At 46.4% G+C, this 21,056-nt stretch overlaps 1 protein-coding gene and 1 long non-coding RNA gene across 3 annotated transcripts in view; both read left to right on the top strand.

Annotated features, from left to right (window-relative positions):
• NAV2 (neuron navigator 2) overlaps positions 1-4,125 on the top strand; it is a 203,079-nt gene extending 198,954 nt beyond the window's left edge. Inside the window, exons 36-37 of the mRNA XM_059475385.1 lie at positions 18-221; positions 452-4,125. Coding sequence (XP_059331368.1) covers positions 18-221; positions 452-577 — 330 coding nt within the window. The 3' untranslated portion in view covers positions 578-4,125. The remainder of the gene's footprint in view (positions 1-17; positions 222-451) is intronic.
• A 9,536-nt stretch (positions 4,126-13,661) lies between these two features.
• Positions 13,662-20,523, top strand: LOC132074828 (uncharacterized). Of its 2 annotated transcripts, none has more exons than XR_009418659.1 (4): positions 13,662-14,684; positions 14,779-14,899; positions 16,424-16,498; positions 19,928-20,523. It is a non-coding gene; the product is annotated as an uncharacterized LOC132074828 (long non-coding RNA). The 2 variants fall into 2 exon arrangements; XR_009418660.1 differs by having other exon boundaries at positions 16,424-16,502; positions 19,930-20,523.
• Positions 20,524-21,056: the final 533 nt, after the last annotated feature.

Genomic DNA, 21,056 nt, shown 5'->3' with positions numbered 1-21,056 from the left:
GCTTTGTGCCCTTTCAGCTGTATGGGAGGAGAGCGCCCTGGGAGGACCCTGCCAAGTGGGTCATGGACACGTACCCCTGGGCAGCCAGCCCCCAGCACCACGAGTGGCCCCCCCTGCTCCAGCTCAGGCCCGAGGACGTGGGCTTCGACGGCTACTCCGTGTCCCGGGAGGGCTCCGCCAGCAAGCAGGTTCCAGTGAGTGATGCTGAGGGAGATCCTCTGGTAAGCTCCCATTCCTGAGCAGCAGAGCTCTTTCCTTTGCCTTGTTTCTAGGGAAATCCCAGTAAATCAGTCAGTCCCTCTGTTCTGAGTCTCAGTGTTGCTGCCCCTGCTCATTCCTCCCTTTCCTTCCTTGCCCACTGGCAAAGCCGACGCCGCCGTAGCTGTCGTGTGCAGTTAATGTTGTTCCTGCCTCAAAGTACAAATAATCATGAACTTCCTTGGCTCTGCAGATGAACATGCTGATGAGACTCCAGGAGGCAGCCAACTACTCCAGTCCCCAGAGCTACGACAGCGACTCCAACAGCAACAGCCACCACGATGACATCCTGGATTCCTCCCTGGAGTCCACGCTGTGATCTCCCTCAGGCGGAAGCTGTTTCCTCTTGGCAAGAGCCCTGATCACAGACTGATGAAAAGAACACCTTCCTGGGCTGGGATCTCAGTATTAAGAGCTGCAAGAACAAGACACTTGGAGCAATCTTGAACCTGGGTGCAGGCAACCCAAGTGACCTTTTTATTGTTTTTCTTTTGACGATGATGAGAACTGCACTACTCCTTTGTTTCCTTCTTTTTAGTTGCTGTAAGCTCTTATGCCTAAGATCCTGAAGATGTTAAAAATAATCATCATTACCAAGTTGAAGGGACTGGGGTGAGGGGCAGTTTCACAGCTGTGAAGCAAGCAGCTTAGTGCCATGTACTGTCTGGAAAGAGAGGGGAGAGGGAATATTTGCCTATGCTGCTTCTGACCAAACACATTTACGTGAGGGCTGGACTTTTACCAGTCAGCTTTGTGGGTTAAACTCAGCTTCATATAGTTCTGGTGCTATAACAATATCTACAACTTGCCTCCTAATAATACTAAATGAAGGCAAAGCTGCAAAACAGGGAAGCTTGAATAAATATTAAAAAAAGAGAAAAGGAAAAAAAACTAAAACAAAAATCGCTGCTCTCCTTGCCAGTCTGAAACCTTGGTTTTCTTTCATTGTGTGTTTATAAAGATTATATATATAAATAGGAATATATAAAAATATGTATACAGTCTGAACAAATCAGGTTTTTTTCAAACACTGTGTAGCAATCAATCCTGCTACAAATGAAAAATCAGGTAGCCTTTTGCTAGTCAGGGCCCAATTCTCTTCCCACTCAGATCCACACCACCAGCTGGGCTGACCTCTGTGGTGTTTACACCCCACTGACCCACCCTGAGGAGAGGGGGCTTCCCTCCTCACAGGGGCCAGTGGCAGGGCTGTGCCCATGGAGCCCCACAGCTCCAGGGACCCTTGGCAGTGCGCAGGCACGTGAGCTCTGTACACACACAGGGGTGAGCTGCACCCTGCCAAGGGGTGAGTCAGACTTTCAGTTTTTAATTCTTGCCATGAAATGTGACAGCTGTTTTTAGAAAACTTTGGGTTTTGTTCAGAGGTTTCATTCCAATCAGCACAACCATAAGGGGGTTAATTAAAATTCAGCTCTGTGGCAGTTCCAGTGCTACTCTGGCGACAAGACTTCCATTAATTTTCTTTTTAATTGCAAAGTTAAAAAAAAAAAATAGCATTTCAGCAGTATTCAGGTCTGGAAATAAAAAGATAAGGTACTGAGTACTGTGTCCTTTGAGTTTAGCTGTGCCATGCTTTTGAGTTGTGGCAGAGCTGTGAACCTGCTTTGGTGTCCCCTCCTCTGTGACGCACACACGCACACGATCCGTGTTGAGGCTTGTACCTGTGCTGGGAAGCACAACACTCCCTCCCAAAGAGCTGCACTTTCCCGTGACACCATCCTCCCCAGCACAGCAGCTGTACCTCAGCCAGCCCTCACTGCTCAGGAGGGGTCTGTGCGAGCCTTTCCAGCTCTCCTCTGGTGCTGACTTCTAAAAGCGATGCCTTATTTTGTACTAATTGTGTTGGATTAAATTAGTGCTGTATATTATGGGATTTTATTTAAAGAAACAGGGCTAAAGTCATCTCTTGAAATATCATAAGTTGCTGTGAATATTGTTTGTATGAGATACTAGAATTTGTTTTAATGTGACAAAAAAGGAGGGAAATGAGATAACGTTTCAGGTTCATATCAATCCCCAGCTAACAAATCACTGAAGAGCTGTTTTATCCACGCAGAAGGGACAAAGAAGCCTTTCAGCTCTAATAAATTACAGGAATATGCTGGTTTTTCAATGTACAGAAAGAAATCTTACTACAAACACTTTGTCAATAGCTTGTGGGTTTAAAGGACCATAACAAACAAGTTCATGCTTCTGTGGCTCAGCTCGAGAGGATGGTTTTATTATACCTCATGACTTTCTGTAATATAACTGTACTTTGTCTTACTAAGCTGGTCTTGAATCTGCTCCTGTTACAACTTTTAAGTGCTGATAACTTTTTTTTTTTTTTTAAAGAAAAATATTGTAAAAGGAAAAATTTAAATATTTTAATGATGGGGGGGAAGAGCTTGGTGTTGTTACTGTTTTAACTTTATGAACTCTGATTTCATTATTTCACTGAATGGAATAACAAAGGTTACTCAGCCAGTTTTCCTAATCCAGTTCTTGGTACTGTAAAAAATGGGTTAGATCTGTATGGAGTCAAATCCATAGCATGCTGATGATGAGTTTGAGAAAAGTTAATTTTCCCAGTAGTCTTGACAATTCTGCTTCCCAGCACTGACTTTACCTGCTACTACTGTGAATTTTGGTACCTAATCCCCCAACTGAATCCATGCAGACAGAGCATGTGCCTGTCAAAAAACCCAGTTGCAGGGCTAGGGCTTTAAATGGACTTAATATTCTAGAAAATGTCTCGGTTGACCTTTAACTGAGTGCTGAAAGACAAGTTTAAAGTAATGTTTTATTTGTGGGGAACGGGGTATTTTTTTTGTCATGTTTAATCCTGTGCTTAAGCTCAGGAAGAAATTTCTATTATCTCTTCTTTTTTTAATGACACTAGCTTGGCTTAAAGTGAGAGAGGCAATTTTGGATAGGCTAGTCATTCTGAGCATCACAATATTCCATGTCTTTTCTGAAACTTCGGGAGGCAGGGTTACCTGTTGTGCACACGTCTTAGTTTTTATCAGGACTTTTCATAGATTAACTCTTTCTTTAGGTGGCTTTCTTCTCATTTAAGGCTTTTTCAAAACACTTCCTTTTTTTATTTTTTTTCCTTCCTTTTTTCTCCTCCTTACAAAGTTGGCTTGTTTAAAAAAAATATCAACGAGAAATGCAAGATTCTATGCAACATTCGTGTTGAGTTATAAATTGAGAGAATAAACCATTTTCTTTCCTTCAGAACTGCCAAGAATGATACAGGCCATAAATGAGATGTGGTTTATTTGGGAAAGGGGAGGGAGGGGGTTGGTTAGCCTTTTTGTACATTTTGAAAGAAGCAAACTTGATATTTCATTGTTGATGCTTAACTTCGATATTATGTGTATGAAATCTTGTCTAAATGTGGCAATTTTCTTTCAAGAAAAAAATAATATACAAAAACAAAGCAAAAAAATCTTTGTTGATATTAAATGGAAGGTTGCTGTTTTGATCTAGTCGTTTCCAGTGGAACAGTTTATGAAATATGTTCTATAAGATGTACATTTTTTCATTGTAACATAGAAATGTAAATATTTGATTAAAAGTGCTGCATTTTGATGAATTTTTTCTAGCCATTTTTAAAGAGAAAACTAGGAATTGAGTATTTTGTGTACGTTTATGATGTTTTCCATTTGCTCCTCTCCCTATTTAATTTTCAGTTCTCATTTAGGATTGGAATTTGTGAATGGTCTGTTTGAGATCATGCCTCCCCTTTCTCACTCTCCCTGTTTCTACCCCTTCCCCACCCCGTGTCATGGAGAATAAAGCTGATGATTGTACCAGTCTTAAATTATTCATGATTCAATAAAATTGATGCTTATTTATTCAGATTTGTGGCTTCCCAGAACTTTTTATCCCTTCCTAATCCCCATTTTATAATTTTTCATTTGCGGATCATGGGGTTGGTTCACTCCTTTGGTTTTGTTGGCTTTATTGAGTGAGATTTATCTTTATTGCCAAGAGCCCTCACCTGTCCATCCAGTCCAGCCTGGAATGTTCCCAGGGCATCTCCCACCCCTCTGCACAACCTGCACATTCCACACAGTATTCCCATTTTCTCCTCACCCATTTGATAGAGACGTTATGGTTGTACAGTAATGAATATGTAGGAAACTATTATCCTCCTGACAAATAAATACTCTGACTACAAAAATCAAAGGTAAAAGTTCTCTATTCAAAAAGGATAAATGCAAAGACCTCTGCATTTAAAATCTAGGGACTTTGGGTTGTTTTTTCCTGGAGAATTACTTCTTCATATTTCTTTTTTGATAGTTCCTTGTCCACTTATCACCCATTTGAATGATTAATGCTGGTAGAACAGGTTCATGTGTAGAAAATTTCAAAGAAAATAGAGAAGCTCTGCTGAGAACTGATGATTGTTCAATCCAAAAATGACTCTTAATGGTCTGTAATGTGGGCGCTGTCTGTCCCCCACTGCAGTTTTCCAGGCAGAATGGCCTTGGACATGCTCAAGCACATTTTTCTGTGTTCTGTAAGCTTCCTTTGATTCACAGAAGTGCATGTCCTAGACTTGGTCCTGGAAAATGCTTCAGCCATGATCCTGGACAATTTTTGAATCCATGCTGGACTGCCGAAATTTTTATTATCTCTCAGGAATTCTTCCTTTCCTTTTTTGGCTGCCCTGTCGCTTTCCTGCATTATTCTTTTATCTGCTCTATGCACTCTGTCTTATCTACACTTATCTTGACTTTTCTTTACCTCATCTTCTCTTTAACCTTTATTTTTCTACCTTTTTTTTTTTTTTGTTTCCAACCTCCTGTTTCATTTTATGTCCTTCCTGGATCCATCTCATCATTTCTCAGTGCCATAGGATCAGTGCTGACTTCCTTCCTTCCCGCAGTGGGAATGGGAAATTCTCTGGAGTCATTCTGTAAACTCAGCCTGCAGCATGTGACGTGAATTTACACCTCTCTCATTCCTCTGCCCTTTTCCACTGCTACTCTGGAGTGGTCCCCTCAAGAACCAGGGAGGAAATTGCTCCTGGTACCCTGCAGGCTCCCATCCTGCATCCCTCACTTTCTGTCCCTTTCTCCTCTTACCTGCTGCCCAGGATTCTGACACTGAGCTCTGTGGTTTCTCATGTGGGTGTTTAATCTGGGTTTGGGGGGTTAGAGCAGAGCACAGCAGCTGAGGACAGCTTCCATCTCTGCCCCTTGGCAGTGGGGCTGACTGCAGGCAAATCCTTCCCCATCATCATCTTGGTTGGTTTAGCCACACATGGAAATACGTGTTTCTCTCCCTTTCCTCAGTCACAGGATGGTTTGGGCTGGAAAGGACCTTTAGAGGTCACCCAGTGCAAGCCCCTGCAATGAGCTGGACATTTTCTGTGAGAGCAGCTTGCTCAGCCACAGGTATTTCTGATTGCTCAGAGGCTTGAGAGATGTTACAGGGGGTGGAGACCATGCTTTGGCTATAAATATGGGTAATTTCTCCCCCAGGAAGTTCACCCATGTGGGGCTAAGCCAAGGAGGAGGTCTGAAGGATCCTACATGAGATGGGATTCACAGGCAGATGGGAAGAGGTCGTACACGGAGCCCTTGTCCCAAGGACCAGCTCAGGCCACTCTAGCAGAGACAAGCAGCTCCTGCAGGGCACCTGTGTGTCCTTGGCTCTGTCCAACCATGCAGCAAGAAGGCCTCATGGGTACATCCATTCTGTCTGACAGCAGAAAGGGTTAATAGAGTCCTTATGCTGAGAGAAAACCCCTCCTGTAACACCTTGGATGCCCACACCCGTGGCTGGGGTGGCCAGGATGCTGTGTGTGGGTGTTGCTCAGCATCTCAGGGACAGAAAATTGTCCCTGCTGTTCCCACCTTGCAGTGTTCTCTCTAACAAAGAGCATTTGATGCCTCCCTCACTGTCAGAGCTCAGTGCATCCCTCCAGGTGTCCAGAGTTGCCAGGACCCCGCCGGGGGTCTCAGAGACCCCAGCACACAGCTCAGAACACCTGGGGATTTGATTGTGACCCCTGGAGCAAGTCACCAACTTTGTATGAGGACATGAAAGTCACACAGGTTTGAATGGTGTAATAACAAAATGATCACAGGGTGAAAATGTAGATTTTAGGATTTTTGGTATGGGGGTTATGGAGACAAGATGGAGGAATCTGGGCATGTCCAGCCTTTCTCCTTCTTCTTCTTGCTCTCCATTTTCTGCAGTGGTGTTGGCACTTTGGGATTGGTTTAGAGTAGAAGCTCACTGTCTAACACAGGTGATGGGTATTGGGAATTAAGTGTAAATATGTTATACGTAGTTTGCAGTATAAAAGGACAACACAGAGTGCCTGTGGCTGCCCTGCTGAGCAGATCTCGGCTGGGCAGAAAGAAAATTTTATAGATAAGAATTAATAAACAACCTCAAGAGCGAACAGTGAAGAGTCCAGACTCTTGTTCATCCGCACGGGCCGGAGCAGAGACACCCCGCACATCTGGGGCAGCAGTGAACGCCCAAAGCCCCGAGCTCAGCAGCCTGGTGCCTTTCCGTGGGGATTGTGATGAAGCAGCACCACCCAGCGCAAAAGAGGAGTCAGGATACAAAGCCCGAGCCCGGCGGGGAAGGAACGAGCTCATGAGCTCAGGTCCGTGTGAGCCGCTGAACCTCATCCACAACGGGACTTCTGACAGTGCCATTGCACAATGCCCAGCCTCACACTTTGTGCCACGCCACCAACCTCCAGCCCCAAAGCTGTCCTGGCTGTTTGTGACCGTGTTCACAGAGGTCTTACATTGAGGGAAGAGATGAGGCTCTGACTCCATGTTTCAGAAGGCTGATTTATTATTTTATGATATATATTACATTAAAACTATACTAAAAGAATAGAAGAAAGGATTTCATCCGAAGGCTGGCTAAGAATATAACAGAATCAGAAAGAATGATAACAAAAGCTCTGTCTCAGATTCTCTGTCTGAGCCAGCAGAGTGTGATTGGCCATTAATTACAAACATCCTAGACCGACCAGTCACAGCTGCACCTGTTGCATTCCACAGCAGCAGGTAATCATTGTTTACATTTTGTTCCCGAGGCCTCTCAGCTTCTCAGGAGGAAAAATCCCAAGGAAAGGCTTTTTCATAAAAGATGTCTGTGACAACTGTTGAACAATCTATGTCTGCACAGGAGTGCCCCAATCATCCAAGAGGTCTCTGGAAAGCTCTGAGAAATGCTTCCTGCTGCCGCTGCTGGGCATACTGACCCAGAACAGCCCATTGCTGCCTGGGTTTAGTGCTCACAACCTACCTGACAATATTTACTGCATAACTGTCAGTGGTGGCCTTGGATATAATGATAACAACATTGTGAACTTTCAGATCCTGCTAAGAACGCTGAAGACAGCTGACAGCTGACAGGACAAAACCCCAGGACAAAACCCCAGGGCAAAACCCCTGCAAATCTTACAGGTGAGTGCATGCCTGAGGCTCTCACTCAGCTGTTTAAAATCTGTCTAGAAAATGAAAGTGTGCTTGGGTTTAGTTCGTTTATAGCACTTAAAAGTGGTCCTAAGGTATTGTTCAATAATTATATAGTGAATCAAGGCTTTGTGCCCAAGTTCCTTTTTGCAAGCATTGTTCTGACAGACAGTGTTCACCTGAACTAGTTTCAGTCTCTGTTTTTTTCTGAAGTTCCCATTCATTTTGTACTGCTATGGATGTTCACCCTCATGCTCTGGACAGTGCTTTTGGGTTTTTTTCTTAATTCCACAGCTATGATACCTTATTTTTTGGCAGTAAAATTCCCTAAAGCACTGACCTGGCTGCAGAATGGCACTTCCCTTGGAGAGTAATGCTGCCTCTCCCTCCCAGCCAGCCCTGCACTGCTCTCGGTGCCTGTGCAGTTTTCACTGCAGCCCCAGAATCCATGGCTGTCTCTCAGGGCTCTGGAGGAGTGCAGGGTTTGGATTTTGGCTTCAGGGTGGGAATCTGTGCCTGATCTGACGTGTGGCATCTCAGCTATATCCTAGGCACCCCGGGAAAGCAAGCTGTCATCCATGAGCAACCACTCACTCTGCAAAGTCAAGCTGTCTTGGAAGAGGTGCTGGAAAGGGTGAGATTTAACCTTACAATTAATAATTTGTTTAATTCACCTCTGTGAAACCTTATTGTGCTCCAATAGTTTCTGCAGAACAGCTTATTTCACCCAGAGTAATTCAGTGCATTGTAGCATGTGCTGGTCTGCTTCATGTCATTGGAATCTTGTGTTATGCAAGATTTTCAGTAACTTGCCTTCAATTTTCATGGTAATTAGCATTTTCTGTCTATCAAGCACAGCATTAGGTTCCTATTTATGTCTCAGTAATTTGATAAGTTGTTTCTAGTTAGTTCTGATTCACTTTTCCAGATCTTCACTTAACTTTTAGTCATGTTTCTTCTACCTTTTGTGCAAATGGACCTAATGCTTTTGCTGTAGCTTTCCATTGAAATATAATATCATAAATCAAGCTGATGTTTGCTCTACTAAAATCTGGTGACTCCCTGCTATTCAGTATCTACTGAAAATGCTGGGCATTTTCCTAAGCTAATGAAAAACCTCCCTGTGGTTCTGTGATTTCCAAAGGAACAGCACTGAGTTTTTCTTATCTCCATAGCTTTAGCTTGACTCGTGCTCAAAGACAGGAATGGCTCAATAACTGTATGTGGTGAATTGGTAGTTTGGCAGGGTTTTGTGCAGGTACAGGGCTAACATGTGATGTAAGAAAAGGCTTTTTTTGCAGCATTATATTTTTGCAGCATTGCAGCTTTTCAAGCTTTCCAAGTTGCTCATTCTGATTTAAACACTCTTGAAATATGCTTAATATGTTGGGGTTTTTTCATTGTTGGTGGGGGGTTTTTTTCTGTTTTTTGTTTTGTTTTTTTTTTTTAATTTGGTTTTCTTTTTTGCCTGACTTAGGAAAATGTAACAGATCTCACTTTTTTATTCTCCAGTTGAGTGTAGTGTTATCTTCTTAATTCAAAACACATTTGCTGTATGGAAAAAGCATCTTGCCTTGTGAAAGGACAGGTAGGAGCTGTTTTAGTGGCCAGTGCCCTGTGGCACAGAGATTGCCAGGCACTGGGGAGCCCTGTGCCAGGCACACACACCTGGCCAGGTCCCGGTGGGCGCTGCTGCTGTACCTGGTGGTGAGGTGATAACCAGCTGGGCTTTGCTGCCAAAGTCAAACCCAGCAGTTTTCCTGTGAATCCCAGCCAACTGGGCCCAAGGGCTCTGTCCCTCAGCCTCTGCTTCCACTGGTTTGGAGGGGTTGGATCCCAGTTATTCACCCCAGGAGCTGCCCCTCCATCCTTTTCCCCACTGTTCTGTTCCAGTCGTGGGAGATACTTGGGGTTTGGATTTTTTCCCCCTGCAGTTCACTGCAGATCCCCAAAAACCCACAGGAGAGAAGATGTGCTTCCACCACCAGGTGAGGAGCCTGATTTTGGAATGTTTGATGGAACTGGCCCAGTAGCTTTTCCTTCCTGCTCCATGGCAGGTCCAGCCTGTGCCTTTAGCTTGGAGCCCTCAGTCCTCAGGGAAAGGAACCTTTGGGAAGTTCTTACAGCTCTGCCCAGTGCTTTATGGATTGGGATGATTTTCTGGAATTAGGCTGTCCATTCTGACCCGTTTGTTCTCTCTCCCTGCAGACTGTGCCTGCTGAAAGGCTGAGGTGACACCAGGATCCGTGACATCCCTGACTCCCCGTGCCTTCCTGAGGCTGAAGCCACGTTTGCTGTCAGTGACCACAGAGTGAAAGATGCTAAAGACTGAAAACTTGGGGATTTTTCTCCTGAATCCCAAGACTCTCTGCAGTTGTACACTATCTCTTAAAAGAGCTTCTGGGTTTATAAAGCTTTTTACATTCTGCAATATTTATCTGTAACTCCATTAAAAAGAGTCATACTGTATCGATGTGGTGTGAATGACTTTGTTTGAGTTGGTTAATTAAAGCAAATTATTGATAAGGGGTTTGAGCATCCCTTAGTTGGAACTGGCAGCTCTTATTTATTTTCTCTTCACTCCTTTAATTCCTTTCAATTATTTCTTAAGCAATTACTGCAATTAGGATATACAATAAGGACAGCAGCATTTCTGCCCTCCTGGATTGGGAAATCCAAGCCCAATTCCTTGGAGAGACTGAGGGGATGGGTTTGGACAGTGGGAATTTGGTGAGGAAGAGAGAGGAGAGGTCCCACAAAAAGTGGCGAAGGCCAGTTCTGAGGGCTTTGGGCGCTCCTAGCCCATAAATCATCCTGGCTAAAGGGAACTTGGGGAAGCAAGGGGCCCTGTGCCAGGGGCCTGTGCTGGGACCCCTCAAATTGCAGCCAGAGGCGCTGGGCACTGCAGACTTTTGGGACACGGTTACTGAGAGGCTCCACGGCCTGATCCCGAGGGTTTTCCCATTGTTTCCTGTCGTGCCTAGCACCCGGCAAGGCATTACAGCCCCGCAGGCTGCAAATCCCATCGGAGCAGTTGGAATCACAGACGAGCACACAGAAACCAGGCTGGGAGAGGACATGGACTGTTCCATAGATTTATTTTTCGCAATGTTTTTTGAATTTATACCAGAATCTCTCCCCTCAGATCCCGTATCCCTGAGTTTTGAGTTTTCTCATAAAGAATTCTCGACCTGCACTGGGAAATGATTCCGTGGCCCGGGGGAGCGGCGGGGTCTGAGGGTCCTGGGGCCGGCACAGGGGTCCCCCCCGCCCCGGCCGGTTCCCGGTTCGGTCCGTGTGGAGCCTCTCCGTTCTGGAGCTCCCGCCGCCCGCGGCCATCCCGGTCCCGATCTCCGCCCCACACCGCGCCCGCCGCGGGAGAGGCGGCACCGCTCGGGACCCCCGGCAGCCGACACCGACAGGAGCCGAGCCAGAACCCCGGCCCCATCCCGACCCCGCCTCAGCGCTCGGGGCTCCGCGCAGCGCCGGGCCCAGCCCCGGTTCGGCCCGGTGCGACGGGCGGGGCCGGTGTGGGGGACACGGGCGGGGATGGCCCGGGGGACACGGGCGGGGCCAATGAGGGAACACGGGCGGGACTGGCCCGGGAGACACGGGCGGGGCCGGTCTGGGGAACACGGGCGGGGCCGGTGAGGGGGACACGGGCGGGGCCGCGAGCCATGACCCCGCCCCCTTACCGGGCAGGGCGGGCCGGGCCCGGGGCTCCGTGAGGCGGGGCTCGGGGGCGGGGCCAGAGCTACGTGAGGCGGGCTCGGGGGCGGAGCCAGAGCTACGTGAGGCGCGGCCGGGGCTACGTCAGGCGGGGTCGGGGGTGGAGCTTCAGGGGCGGGTCCCGCCTCCGGCTCAGGTGTGCGGGACCCCAGCGCGGCTGCGCGGGGCGGGGCCGAGGTTATTTAACATCCGGTAATTGCTTTGGCCGCCATTTGCTCACTCGGAGCACGCTGCGGACGGGTGTCTTCTGTCCCCGCTCCGCAGCGTTTTCTCCCCTCCTGTTCCCCCCTCTACCTTTCCTTTCTCCTGCTTGTATTCCCCTTATTTCTCTGCTTTTCTCTCTCCCCCCTTTTCTCTCCTCCTCAAAGCCGACTCCTTTTCCTCCTCTTTCGGCCTTACCTACTGTCTACCCCTCTGCCGTTCCTTTTCCTCTCTGTATTCCCCTTCTCTCTCTTCCCCCCTTTCGGCCTCCCCTCCTGTCCCCTCCTCTACTCTTCCTTCTCCCCGTATTCTTCTTCTTTGTCCCTCAGACCCTCCCCTCCTCTCCCCCTAAATCTGACCCCCTGCTCTCCTCTTTCCTGTCCTGTCCCTATCCCGCTACTCCTTTCTGTTCCCCCTCTCCCTTCTCTGTCCACTGTCCCTCTGTCCCTTTCCAGCCTTTCCCTTCCCTTTCGCTTTCCTCCCTGCTAGCCCTCCTCTCTTCCCGTTTTCTCCGTTCCTTCTTTCCCCTCAGCCGCGGGGCTGGGGGTGCCGGACAACAATAAAGCCCAGAGGGCCGGAGTCCGGCGCCCCCGGCCCCGCTGGAGCCCCGGTGCTGTCCCCATGCAGTTCCATGGTTGTGAACGCAGGGGGCGCTGCCGGGGCTCCGCTTCCCCCATCCCACGGGGGCCCCTCGTTTGGAGGGGGTCCCGGGATGGGGGATCGGGTTTGGGGACCCCCTTGTTTGGAGGGGGTCCTTGGGGGGTGGTGGGGGGGTTAGGAAGGGCCCCCTCGTTAGGAGGGGGTCCTTGGGGGGGGTAGGTAGGTAGGGCCCCCTCCGGAGGAGGGGGTCCCGGGGGGGGCGGGGCGGGCCCCCTCCGGGGGAGGGGGGGGGGCATTCCCCCCCTCCTGACCCCGCCCCCGGGCCCCCTCCTCCGGACGGGGTCCCGGCCCGGCCCCCTCCCGGGGACCCCCCTCCTCCGGACGGGGCCCGGGTGGGAGGGGGGGCGGGTGGGGTGGGGGGGGGAAGCAGAGGGGAGCACGTCACTCTGCGCCGTGAACCACACGTACACGTGTAAAAAAAAACACACACACGAACCTCCCTCCCCCCTCCGGGCCCCGTCCGGAGGAGGGGGTCCCCGGGAGGGGGCCGGGCCGGGACCCCGTCCGGAGGAGGGGGCCCGGGGGAGGGGGTCGGGGTCAGGAGGGGGGAAAGAAAGAGAGCAGGGAATGGAGAACGAGAATAGGGGAGCGGGGGGATACGTGAGGAGAGGTGGGGAGAGGTCGGGGTGTGCAGGGCGGCAGGGGACGGGGCATGGGGGAAACCGGCTGGGGAGGGAAGGGAGAAGGAAAGGATCGAGGAGTAGGGTAGGGTAGGGTAGGGGAATAGGGAGGTGGGATGGGACGGAGGGGGCAGTGGGCGGCCGTAGGGGGGGAGGGAGGGGAGGGCTAGGGGGGAGAGGGAGGGGGGGGGGTTTGGGGGGGGGGTGGGTGTGGGGGGTGGGGGAGGGGAGGAAGGGAGGGGAGAAAGGAGAGGTATTGTGAAAAAGAAATACAAAAGAAAAGAAACGCAGAAGAAAATATAGAGGAACAGAGACATAGAGCCCCGGCCGACAGCAACCTACCCCACCGAACGCCGAGGAGCAAATGGGTCTGCGGGGCCCTCCCCGCGCCTTAAATCCCCAAGGCCCCGCCCCGCGCAGCCGCACTGGGATCGCTCACACCTGTGGTGACCCCGCCCCTCACACCTGCGCCGGCCCCGCCCCCGGGGCCCCGCCTCCCCCCCCGCCCCCCTTCCCGCCCATAAAAGCCGGCGGATCCGCCCCTGTCCCGCTTTCTTCAGGGGATGCTCGGCTTGGGATGCTGCGGGAGCCACGGTCGGAGCGCTGCGAGGAGATCCGGATCGGGGTCTGGTACTGCGTGGAGCCCAAGGCGCTCAGGTAAGACCGGGATCGGGATCTGGACCCGGAGACTCGGGTCCTGGTCCTGCCGGTGTCTGCTGTGGAAGGCGGGCAGGCTGTGGGTGCTAGGGCTGGATGGTCGAGGCGAAATTGGGACTAGGATCGGACCGGCACCTCTACAGGAGGGAAGAGCCGCTCCGAGACAGCGCTGGGATCGAGCTCGGCGCTGCTGCTCCGGCTGCGGCCAGTGCGGGGCTGGATGATCTAGGCGGGACTGGAATCGCTGCAGGCGGGAAGAGCCGCTCCGGGATGGGCGCTGGGACTGAGCCCAGCGCTGCCGTTCCTGCTCCGGCCAGTGCAGGGCTAGGGTCCCGCTGGGGCTCCGGGCCGTGGGGAACCGGGGCTATGATGGTGCCGGACCCCCAGGAAGACAGCGCTTCCCTGGAGTAGCCCCTGGATCACGGCTGGAAACGGGTAGGGCAGGTGAATCGCCTGTGGCAGCCCCAGGACCCCCCGGGCCCCGCCGCTCCCTCAGCGCCGCCGGCCATCCCGCGGGGCGCCCCCTGGCGGACACGGCGCCGGCCCTCAGCTCCACGGGGGTACCGAGCCCGGCCCGGCAGTACCGCGGCCACCGCGCTCCCCTGTACCGGGACACCGCGCTCCCCTGTGAGAGCCACAGCGCCCACATCCCCCGGCTCCGTGTCCGCATCCCCGGGGGATCCCCGCCGAACGAGAGGGGCTATAGCGCTGGGGCCGCTGCTCCCGCTGCGGCTGTGCCCGGTGTGGGCCTGGAGGAGGCCGGAAACCCCCGAAGGGCTGGCAGCCCTCACGTCCCTTGGGATCTGCAGGAGGAGCTGTGCCTGCAGCGTGTCGAACACACGTCCCGGTGTGGGCACCGGGGTACCGGGACAGCGCTGGCACAGACACGGCTAAAACGCTGCCTGTGGCCCCTCAGCCTGGGGCTGCTCTGATCAGGTATGTGGAAACGCCTCAGCCCGGACAGACACCACCGACAGCCCAGAAGGACCCCAAGGAGTAGCTGGCATTGCCTGGAATGGAGGCACGGGCTGTTTGCAGAGGGGGTCGGACAGCAGTTCCCGTTTCTGACCTCCCAGAACTCCCACAAAGCTCCCAGGTATGTCTCGGCCACCCCAAATCTCCTCTCTCCTTTCCAGCTTGAGGCCATCGTCCCTCAGCAGCACTAAAGCCAAAGTCATCTTCCCTCACAGATACTGAACCCCAAGCAATATACCTTGGAGATGCCTCAAAATCAGAGGTTCAAGCAGGATGAAGTTTGGAACTTTCCAGGGAGCCAGCTAGAAGTGCAGAAGTGACGGAAAACTTTTGCAGGTGAGTCCCACTGGAAGTGTGCTGAAGGCAGGGATGTGCATCCCTTTCCTGAGGGGAAAAAACGTGCAGAAGGTTACTGCTGAGACTCTGAAAGGAGCTGGGCTTCAGGGAGAGGTGTGCTGCCTCAGCACAGGCTGGGAGTGCACCCAGCCACTGCCTTGTCCTGCTTTGAAATATCAATGGGAGTCCAAGCTCCAGGGGTGGGGGTGTGAAATCAGCTGGGTTCCAGGGAACTCTGCCAAGTGATCCCAGGGACATAAGTAGAGCTAGGGGATGAGGGTTTTAAACAGCAAGTTCTATGGAATATAGATCTGTCCTTGTCCAGATCCCACTCAGCTTCCCTGGAACCTCTGCTGGCTCCTGACACAGCTGGTGTAAAAGTGGTAGCTCTGTGTGGGAATTTCCACTCTCCATGAGGCACTGTCAGGTTATTCCAGCAGGAATTCATCAGGGAATGTGGGGCTATGGGTATAACTCACCTGAACTAGCAAAGCTGATACCAAACCCCAAATCCAGGCACCACATAGAGAACAATCTTTGTGCTGCCCTGTCAGCTAAAAGCCCTGGGCTGGGAGATTTCAGCAACCAAATACATGGAATGCTCTAAATCCCAGTAGCCAGCATTCCCCAGGGGGACAATCCCAGTCCCAGGGTGGCAGCTGGTGTCCTTCCCCTGCTGCTGGTGGGACAAATTCTCTTCAGAACAGACAGGAGCAGGGATGGGGAAAGTACCGGGAGATGGGGCCGCTGGAATGCCGGCTGAATCGGGAGATGAGGCCGCTGGAATGCCGGCTGAATCGGCTAAAAACATTCCTTCCCTGCAGGAGCCAGAGCAGATCCCTCCTGGCCAGGCTGGGGGGCAGCTGCTGGCTCTGCTCTGGGGTAGAACACCCTGCCCTGCCTGGAGCCCTGACTCTGCTTTCCCTCCCTTGTTCCTGAGGGTGTCAGGGCTGCCGTGAGGGAGTTCAGACCCAACCCACCCCCGCCCCTCAGCCCACAGAGTGAACGATCCCAACAGGGAAATGCAGTGTTGTAATAAAAAACCTGCTAAAAAGGCTGTGGCAACACTGTAATGGGATTCCCAGGAGCCTTCTGGTTTGCTCCTGGTTCTGTTTTTATGTATTTTTAGTCCCTCAGTTTGTGGGATTTGTTCTGGGACTCAGAGGTTGAGCAGGGCTGGCTTGGATTGGCCTTCACCTCTGCTCCCCCTTGGGCCGAGCTGGGAGGACTCATCCCCTCAGCTCTTCCCTCCAAAACATCCCTGACTCATTTCCCTGCAGGTGAACCCGGGTTTTGCCCCAGGCTGTCCCCTCCTCACCTGCCCTTGCCCTCACGGTGTCCCTTCTGTTCCCCGCAGTGCCCTGGGGACACCAGGGAGGTCCCTCTGCCTTTCTCCTGCCCCTCTCCAGCCCCGGCCGCTCCTCTGCTCGCTCTCTCTGCCCCTGTCCCACACGGCGGGGCACAAAAGGGGAAAGGGGTCATTAATTTAATTAGTTCTGCAATTAATTATTTCCAATTCCCCAGTGAGAAGAACATGAACTCACAGCCACCGAGGCCTGACAGGTTCCTGCAGTGAGAGCTCAGCACACATCCACAGAGGTAAGTCCAGCATCTGCAAGGAAAAAAAGAAAACTGTGATTTATTTTGCTTCTAAGTTATTTCAAGTTCTTAGAGCCCAGCCAACATTTGTTCTTGATTTTGGTTGGGTGAATTGTAAATAGTGGGCACAGGTCATGCCATTTATGGGGGCAGAAAAAGTAGATTAAGCTCACCTTATTTCAAGTTATTAAAAAAGATTTAGAACTCTTTAAACACAACACCCTTCAATTACCATAATGTTTCTTCCTTGATTTTCACTAATTCTCAGTATATTTTATAAATCTTTAAATAACACCTCTTCCTTAACAGACCATAAAACATTAGACAAAAAGTCCTAATACCAGTCTCAGGCTTACACAAGAGACCCTCCCCATAACCAAACAAAAAAATCAAACTAATGTAGCAAAAGTAGACCTTATTAACATTAAAAATACAACTCAACCATATCAAAAAATAACTCCAAATTTATTTCCTCCAAACACCAAATACTCTTCAAATTCTAAATCAAAAACTCTTTAAAAAGTAACAAAAACCATAAAAAAATCTTCAAATATCAAAAACCTGATAAGTAAATATTACTCAAAGCCCTCAAAAATATAGAATAATCTAATCAATATCCTAAATACAAAAAAAAACCACTACACAAATGAGTACTATTCTAAATAGAACATAAACAAAAATCTTTTACCAAGAAACATAGCTCCCAATAAATAAAACCACCATGTAAACATATAGGTAGTAATAGTAACCCAACAACCTACTAAACTTTCTCCAAAACATTTTAAAAACTTCAATATTTAAAAACAACCTTCAATAACACAAGAATTAATAAAATCAAACAATATTAAATTTCACTACATTTAAGTCTAAATAGTCTTAAATTTCATTTTATCACTGTAATGGTCTATTAAAATTAGGTTTATTATTTCTTACTATCAGAATTAATTAATTCTAAATCTTATTTAATGAAACTTATCCTAAATTTTATTAAAAATCATTTATCCAAACTATACAGTATATAGGTATTTTTCTTTAAAAAGTAAAACAACTCAAATTAAAACAATTAAAATAAAACAATAACAAACACCTATTCATAAGTAAAAAAAAACAGTTTATTACACCATCCATTTAATAAAAAATTCTATTCTTCATTACAATCTCTAGTTTTTATCTTTTATAAATAACACCAAAAAATAGCAATTACTATTAATGATGCTATTTTAAAATTTTTACTTCATTTCCCTAATATATAAATATTTTTTAAAAGTTATCTTAACTTTTCCAAACACTTACTACTAATAGACTAATTATATAAAATTATTAATTTTATTATAAACATTATTTATAAAATATTATTAGAATATTTACAACTGACATGCACATACTTTACCATCTCTTTATAGAATTACCAAAACCACATAATTTCAAAATCCCGCTTTTTTATTCTCTACCTACTTATACATCTCTGAAACCAAGTTAACTCCCTAACTAATCTCTACACTAACTCTATCATTTAACCTAATGTTATCTCATAATTTTGAGTATTTTTCAAAGTTTAAAAAAAATTAAACTTTAGTAAAAACCTCCTCCAAACTATTAATCTTATAACTTTCCTCAGTTGTTATTACAAAAACACTTCCATGAAAAATCCAACTACAACATTAATTTATTTTTCTAAGTTTCATACTAAGTATTCAGCCTCTTCTACAACTACTTTTCCTCCACCCTCACACTCTCAATATCCAAATTCACAATCCTGTCTATAACCACTTTAAAAAACAAATTTACTGTATTCAAAACATCTCTATTCTAAAAATACTTTTAAAAACCAAATTATGAAATAATTTAATTAATCTTTAATCCTAAAATTTTTACTGATAACTACTATTTTTAAAAACCTTATATAAAAATGTATTTAGTAACGTCCACCAATTACAATTTACACTATAATCAAACCCTGGCTGTACTGAAATAAAATAATTAACAACAATCCCAAATATTTGCTACATCAAAAATAAAATTCAAATAATTAACTTAACAATTTTACTTTATCAATATAACAATTAAAGCTAATTTTAACAATTGTGTAACCTTCTGCTAATTTAAAATTTATCAACTGTTACAAACTCTAAAATATTATACAGTATTTTATTACTTAATAAATGTATAATTTCACATGTTACTAATTATATATATAATCTAAATCATTCCTAATTAATTAAATTTTTCCTTTACTGCATACATTATTTTATTCTAATATTTCTTCATACTTATAACAAAACAAATATAATAATAAATAAGTCTTAAATAAGTATCTTACTCATCTCTATGCAATTTTATAAACCAAAATGTATCAATAGTTTATTTCTCATATGAAAACATAAAGTTTACTCACATCTCAACAAGTACAAAAACCCAGGTAAATTTCAATAAAAAACATAAAACCACATCACACAAAAACCACACTGACCACTCCAGCACTAAAAAAACAATGTAAATTACACAAAAATTCCAACTCACACCTAGCATCTTGTATTGCACCCACCAAAAACTATAAACTTTAAGTTTCTTTATAAATATAAATCAATAGTATAAAATTCTTAGTAAATAATAACTTAAAAATATAAAATTCCATCAAGTGTTATGCCTCTATTTAGTTTATTTACTTTTAATTATACAACTTTACTAATTAACCAACCTAAACCAAACATTTAAATAGCTTCAACTAAAGTTTCAAGTTTAATACTTTGTATTTATCTATCACTACTCAAAAAATCCATTTTTTACTTACCTAATCAATATACCAATTATAAATAATCTATATGATGAAAACCAAGTACATTATTAACTCTTAATATAAAAATAATTACCGACATATAACATGAAAAAATCATTTATCCATCAATACTAATCTAAATATAAAAATAATTTTAAACCTTGAAACTTAAAAAAACACATCACTTTTTATGCCACCTATTACTTCAACAACACTAAAACTATTAAATAAGTTAAAATATTATCTAAATAAGCAATCTGACTCTACATCCTTTACATGAAATAACCTTTTAACAGATATCAAAAGTATTAAACACACAGTTTTACAAAACAAAGCAGCAATAAATTTTCTTTTATTAACACACAAACATAAATATAAAAAATCTAATGAAATATATTCTATAAATTTATCTAATAACTCAAAATCTATTTATAAAAATATACAACTTTGAAAAATATAAAAAGAATAAATAATAAAACCTAACTAAAAATTTAATAAATAAAATTTAACACCATAATTAACAAATATAACAAAATTTTAAATACATTTGAATTATTATAATACTACTACTAATAATAATAATATCTTATTTACATTAATATATACAACCAATACTTTAAAAATCTATTAATTTTTTTTTTTTTTTAATACAGAGAGAGGGGAGATGTGGGAATTGGAAAACCAGAAACTTCCAGAGACACCAAAAGATTTGATCTGCAGCCTGGGAAGAAGCTTGGATTGATGTAAAAATACAATACACAGGCATGAACAGAAAAATAATACATAAAATAATTATGTTTCTATGGTTGTAAGTAAGAGCATGCCTTGAGTAAGTGAGGAACTGTGAAGGTGATGTGGTGCAGGGTTGATAATGTGAGGGTAGGGTTGTAAAGTAAGAGTTCAGAATTATAACAGAAGCATCTGTGTGCAAGTGAGACAGAAGCCTATTGAGCAAAAGTGTGCACAGTGCAGCAGAGTTAAATAAAGGTGATAGCTTAGAAAAGCAAAATAAACCCTGTGGCAGCTGTCTGTGGGTTAGGAAGTTACACACTGTCTTGGAACAATGAACTTGTGACTACTCTGGAACTGTAGCAAACAACTTACTCTGTAAAGTCTGCTGGCCTCTGAGGCTGGTGTTTGTGTGAGCAATAAACCCTTCTCACCAGAGCCAGGGCACTGAGGCTGTTTGTGTGAGCAATAAACCCTTCTCACCAGAGCCAGGGCACTGGGGCTGGTGTTTGTGTGAGCAATAAACCCTTCTCACCAGAGCCAGGGCACTGAGGCTGGTGTTTGTGTGAGCAATAAACCCTTCTCACACAGAGAAGGGGTAAGAACCAGCGCCATCCCCTGGTTGCTGACAGTGGTGGCTCTGGGCAGGGCTGTCTCTGTGTCTCTGCCTGCACACAGGTGTGGGGCTATGTCACAGACATCTTTTATGGAAAATCCTCTCCTTAGGACTTTTCCTCCTCCGAAGCTGAGGCCTCAAACAAAATGTGAACAATGGTTATCTGCTGGTTATCAACAGGTGCAGCTGTGATTGGTCTTATAGAGTTATTTCTAATTAATGGCCAATCACAGTCAGCTGGCTCGGACTCTCTGTCTGAGCCACAAGCCTTTGTTATCATTCTTTCTCTTTCTATTCTTAGCCAGCCTTCTGATGAACTCCTTTCTTCTATTCTTTTAGTGTAGTTTTAATGTAATATCTATAATAAAATAATAAATCAGCCTTGTGAACCATGGAGTCCGACCCTGGTCCCTTCCCTCACCCTGGGCCCCTGTGAG

This window comes from Ammospiza nelsoni, chromosome 6, assembly GCF_027579445.1.
Source record: "Ammospiza nelsoni isolate bAmmNel1 chromosome 6, bAmmNel1.pri, whole genome shotgun sequence".
NCBI classification, from domain to species: Eukaryota; Metazoa; Chordata; class Aves; order Passeriformes; family Passerellidae; genus Ammospiza; species Ammospiza nelsoni.
This window is presented reverse-complemented; position numbering and strand designations above follow the sequence as displayed.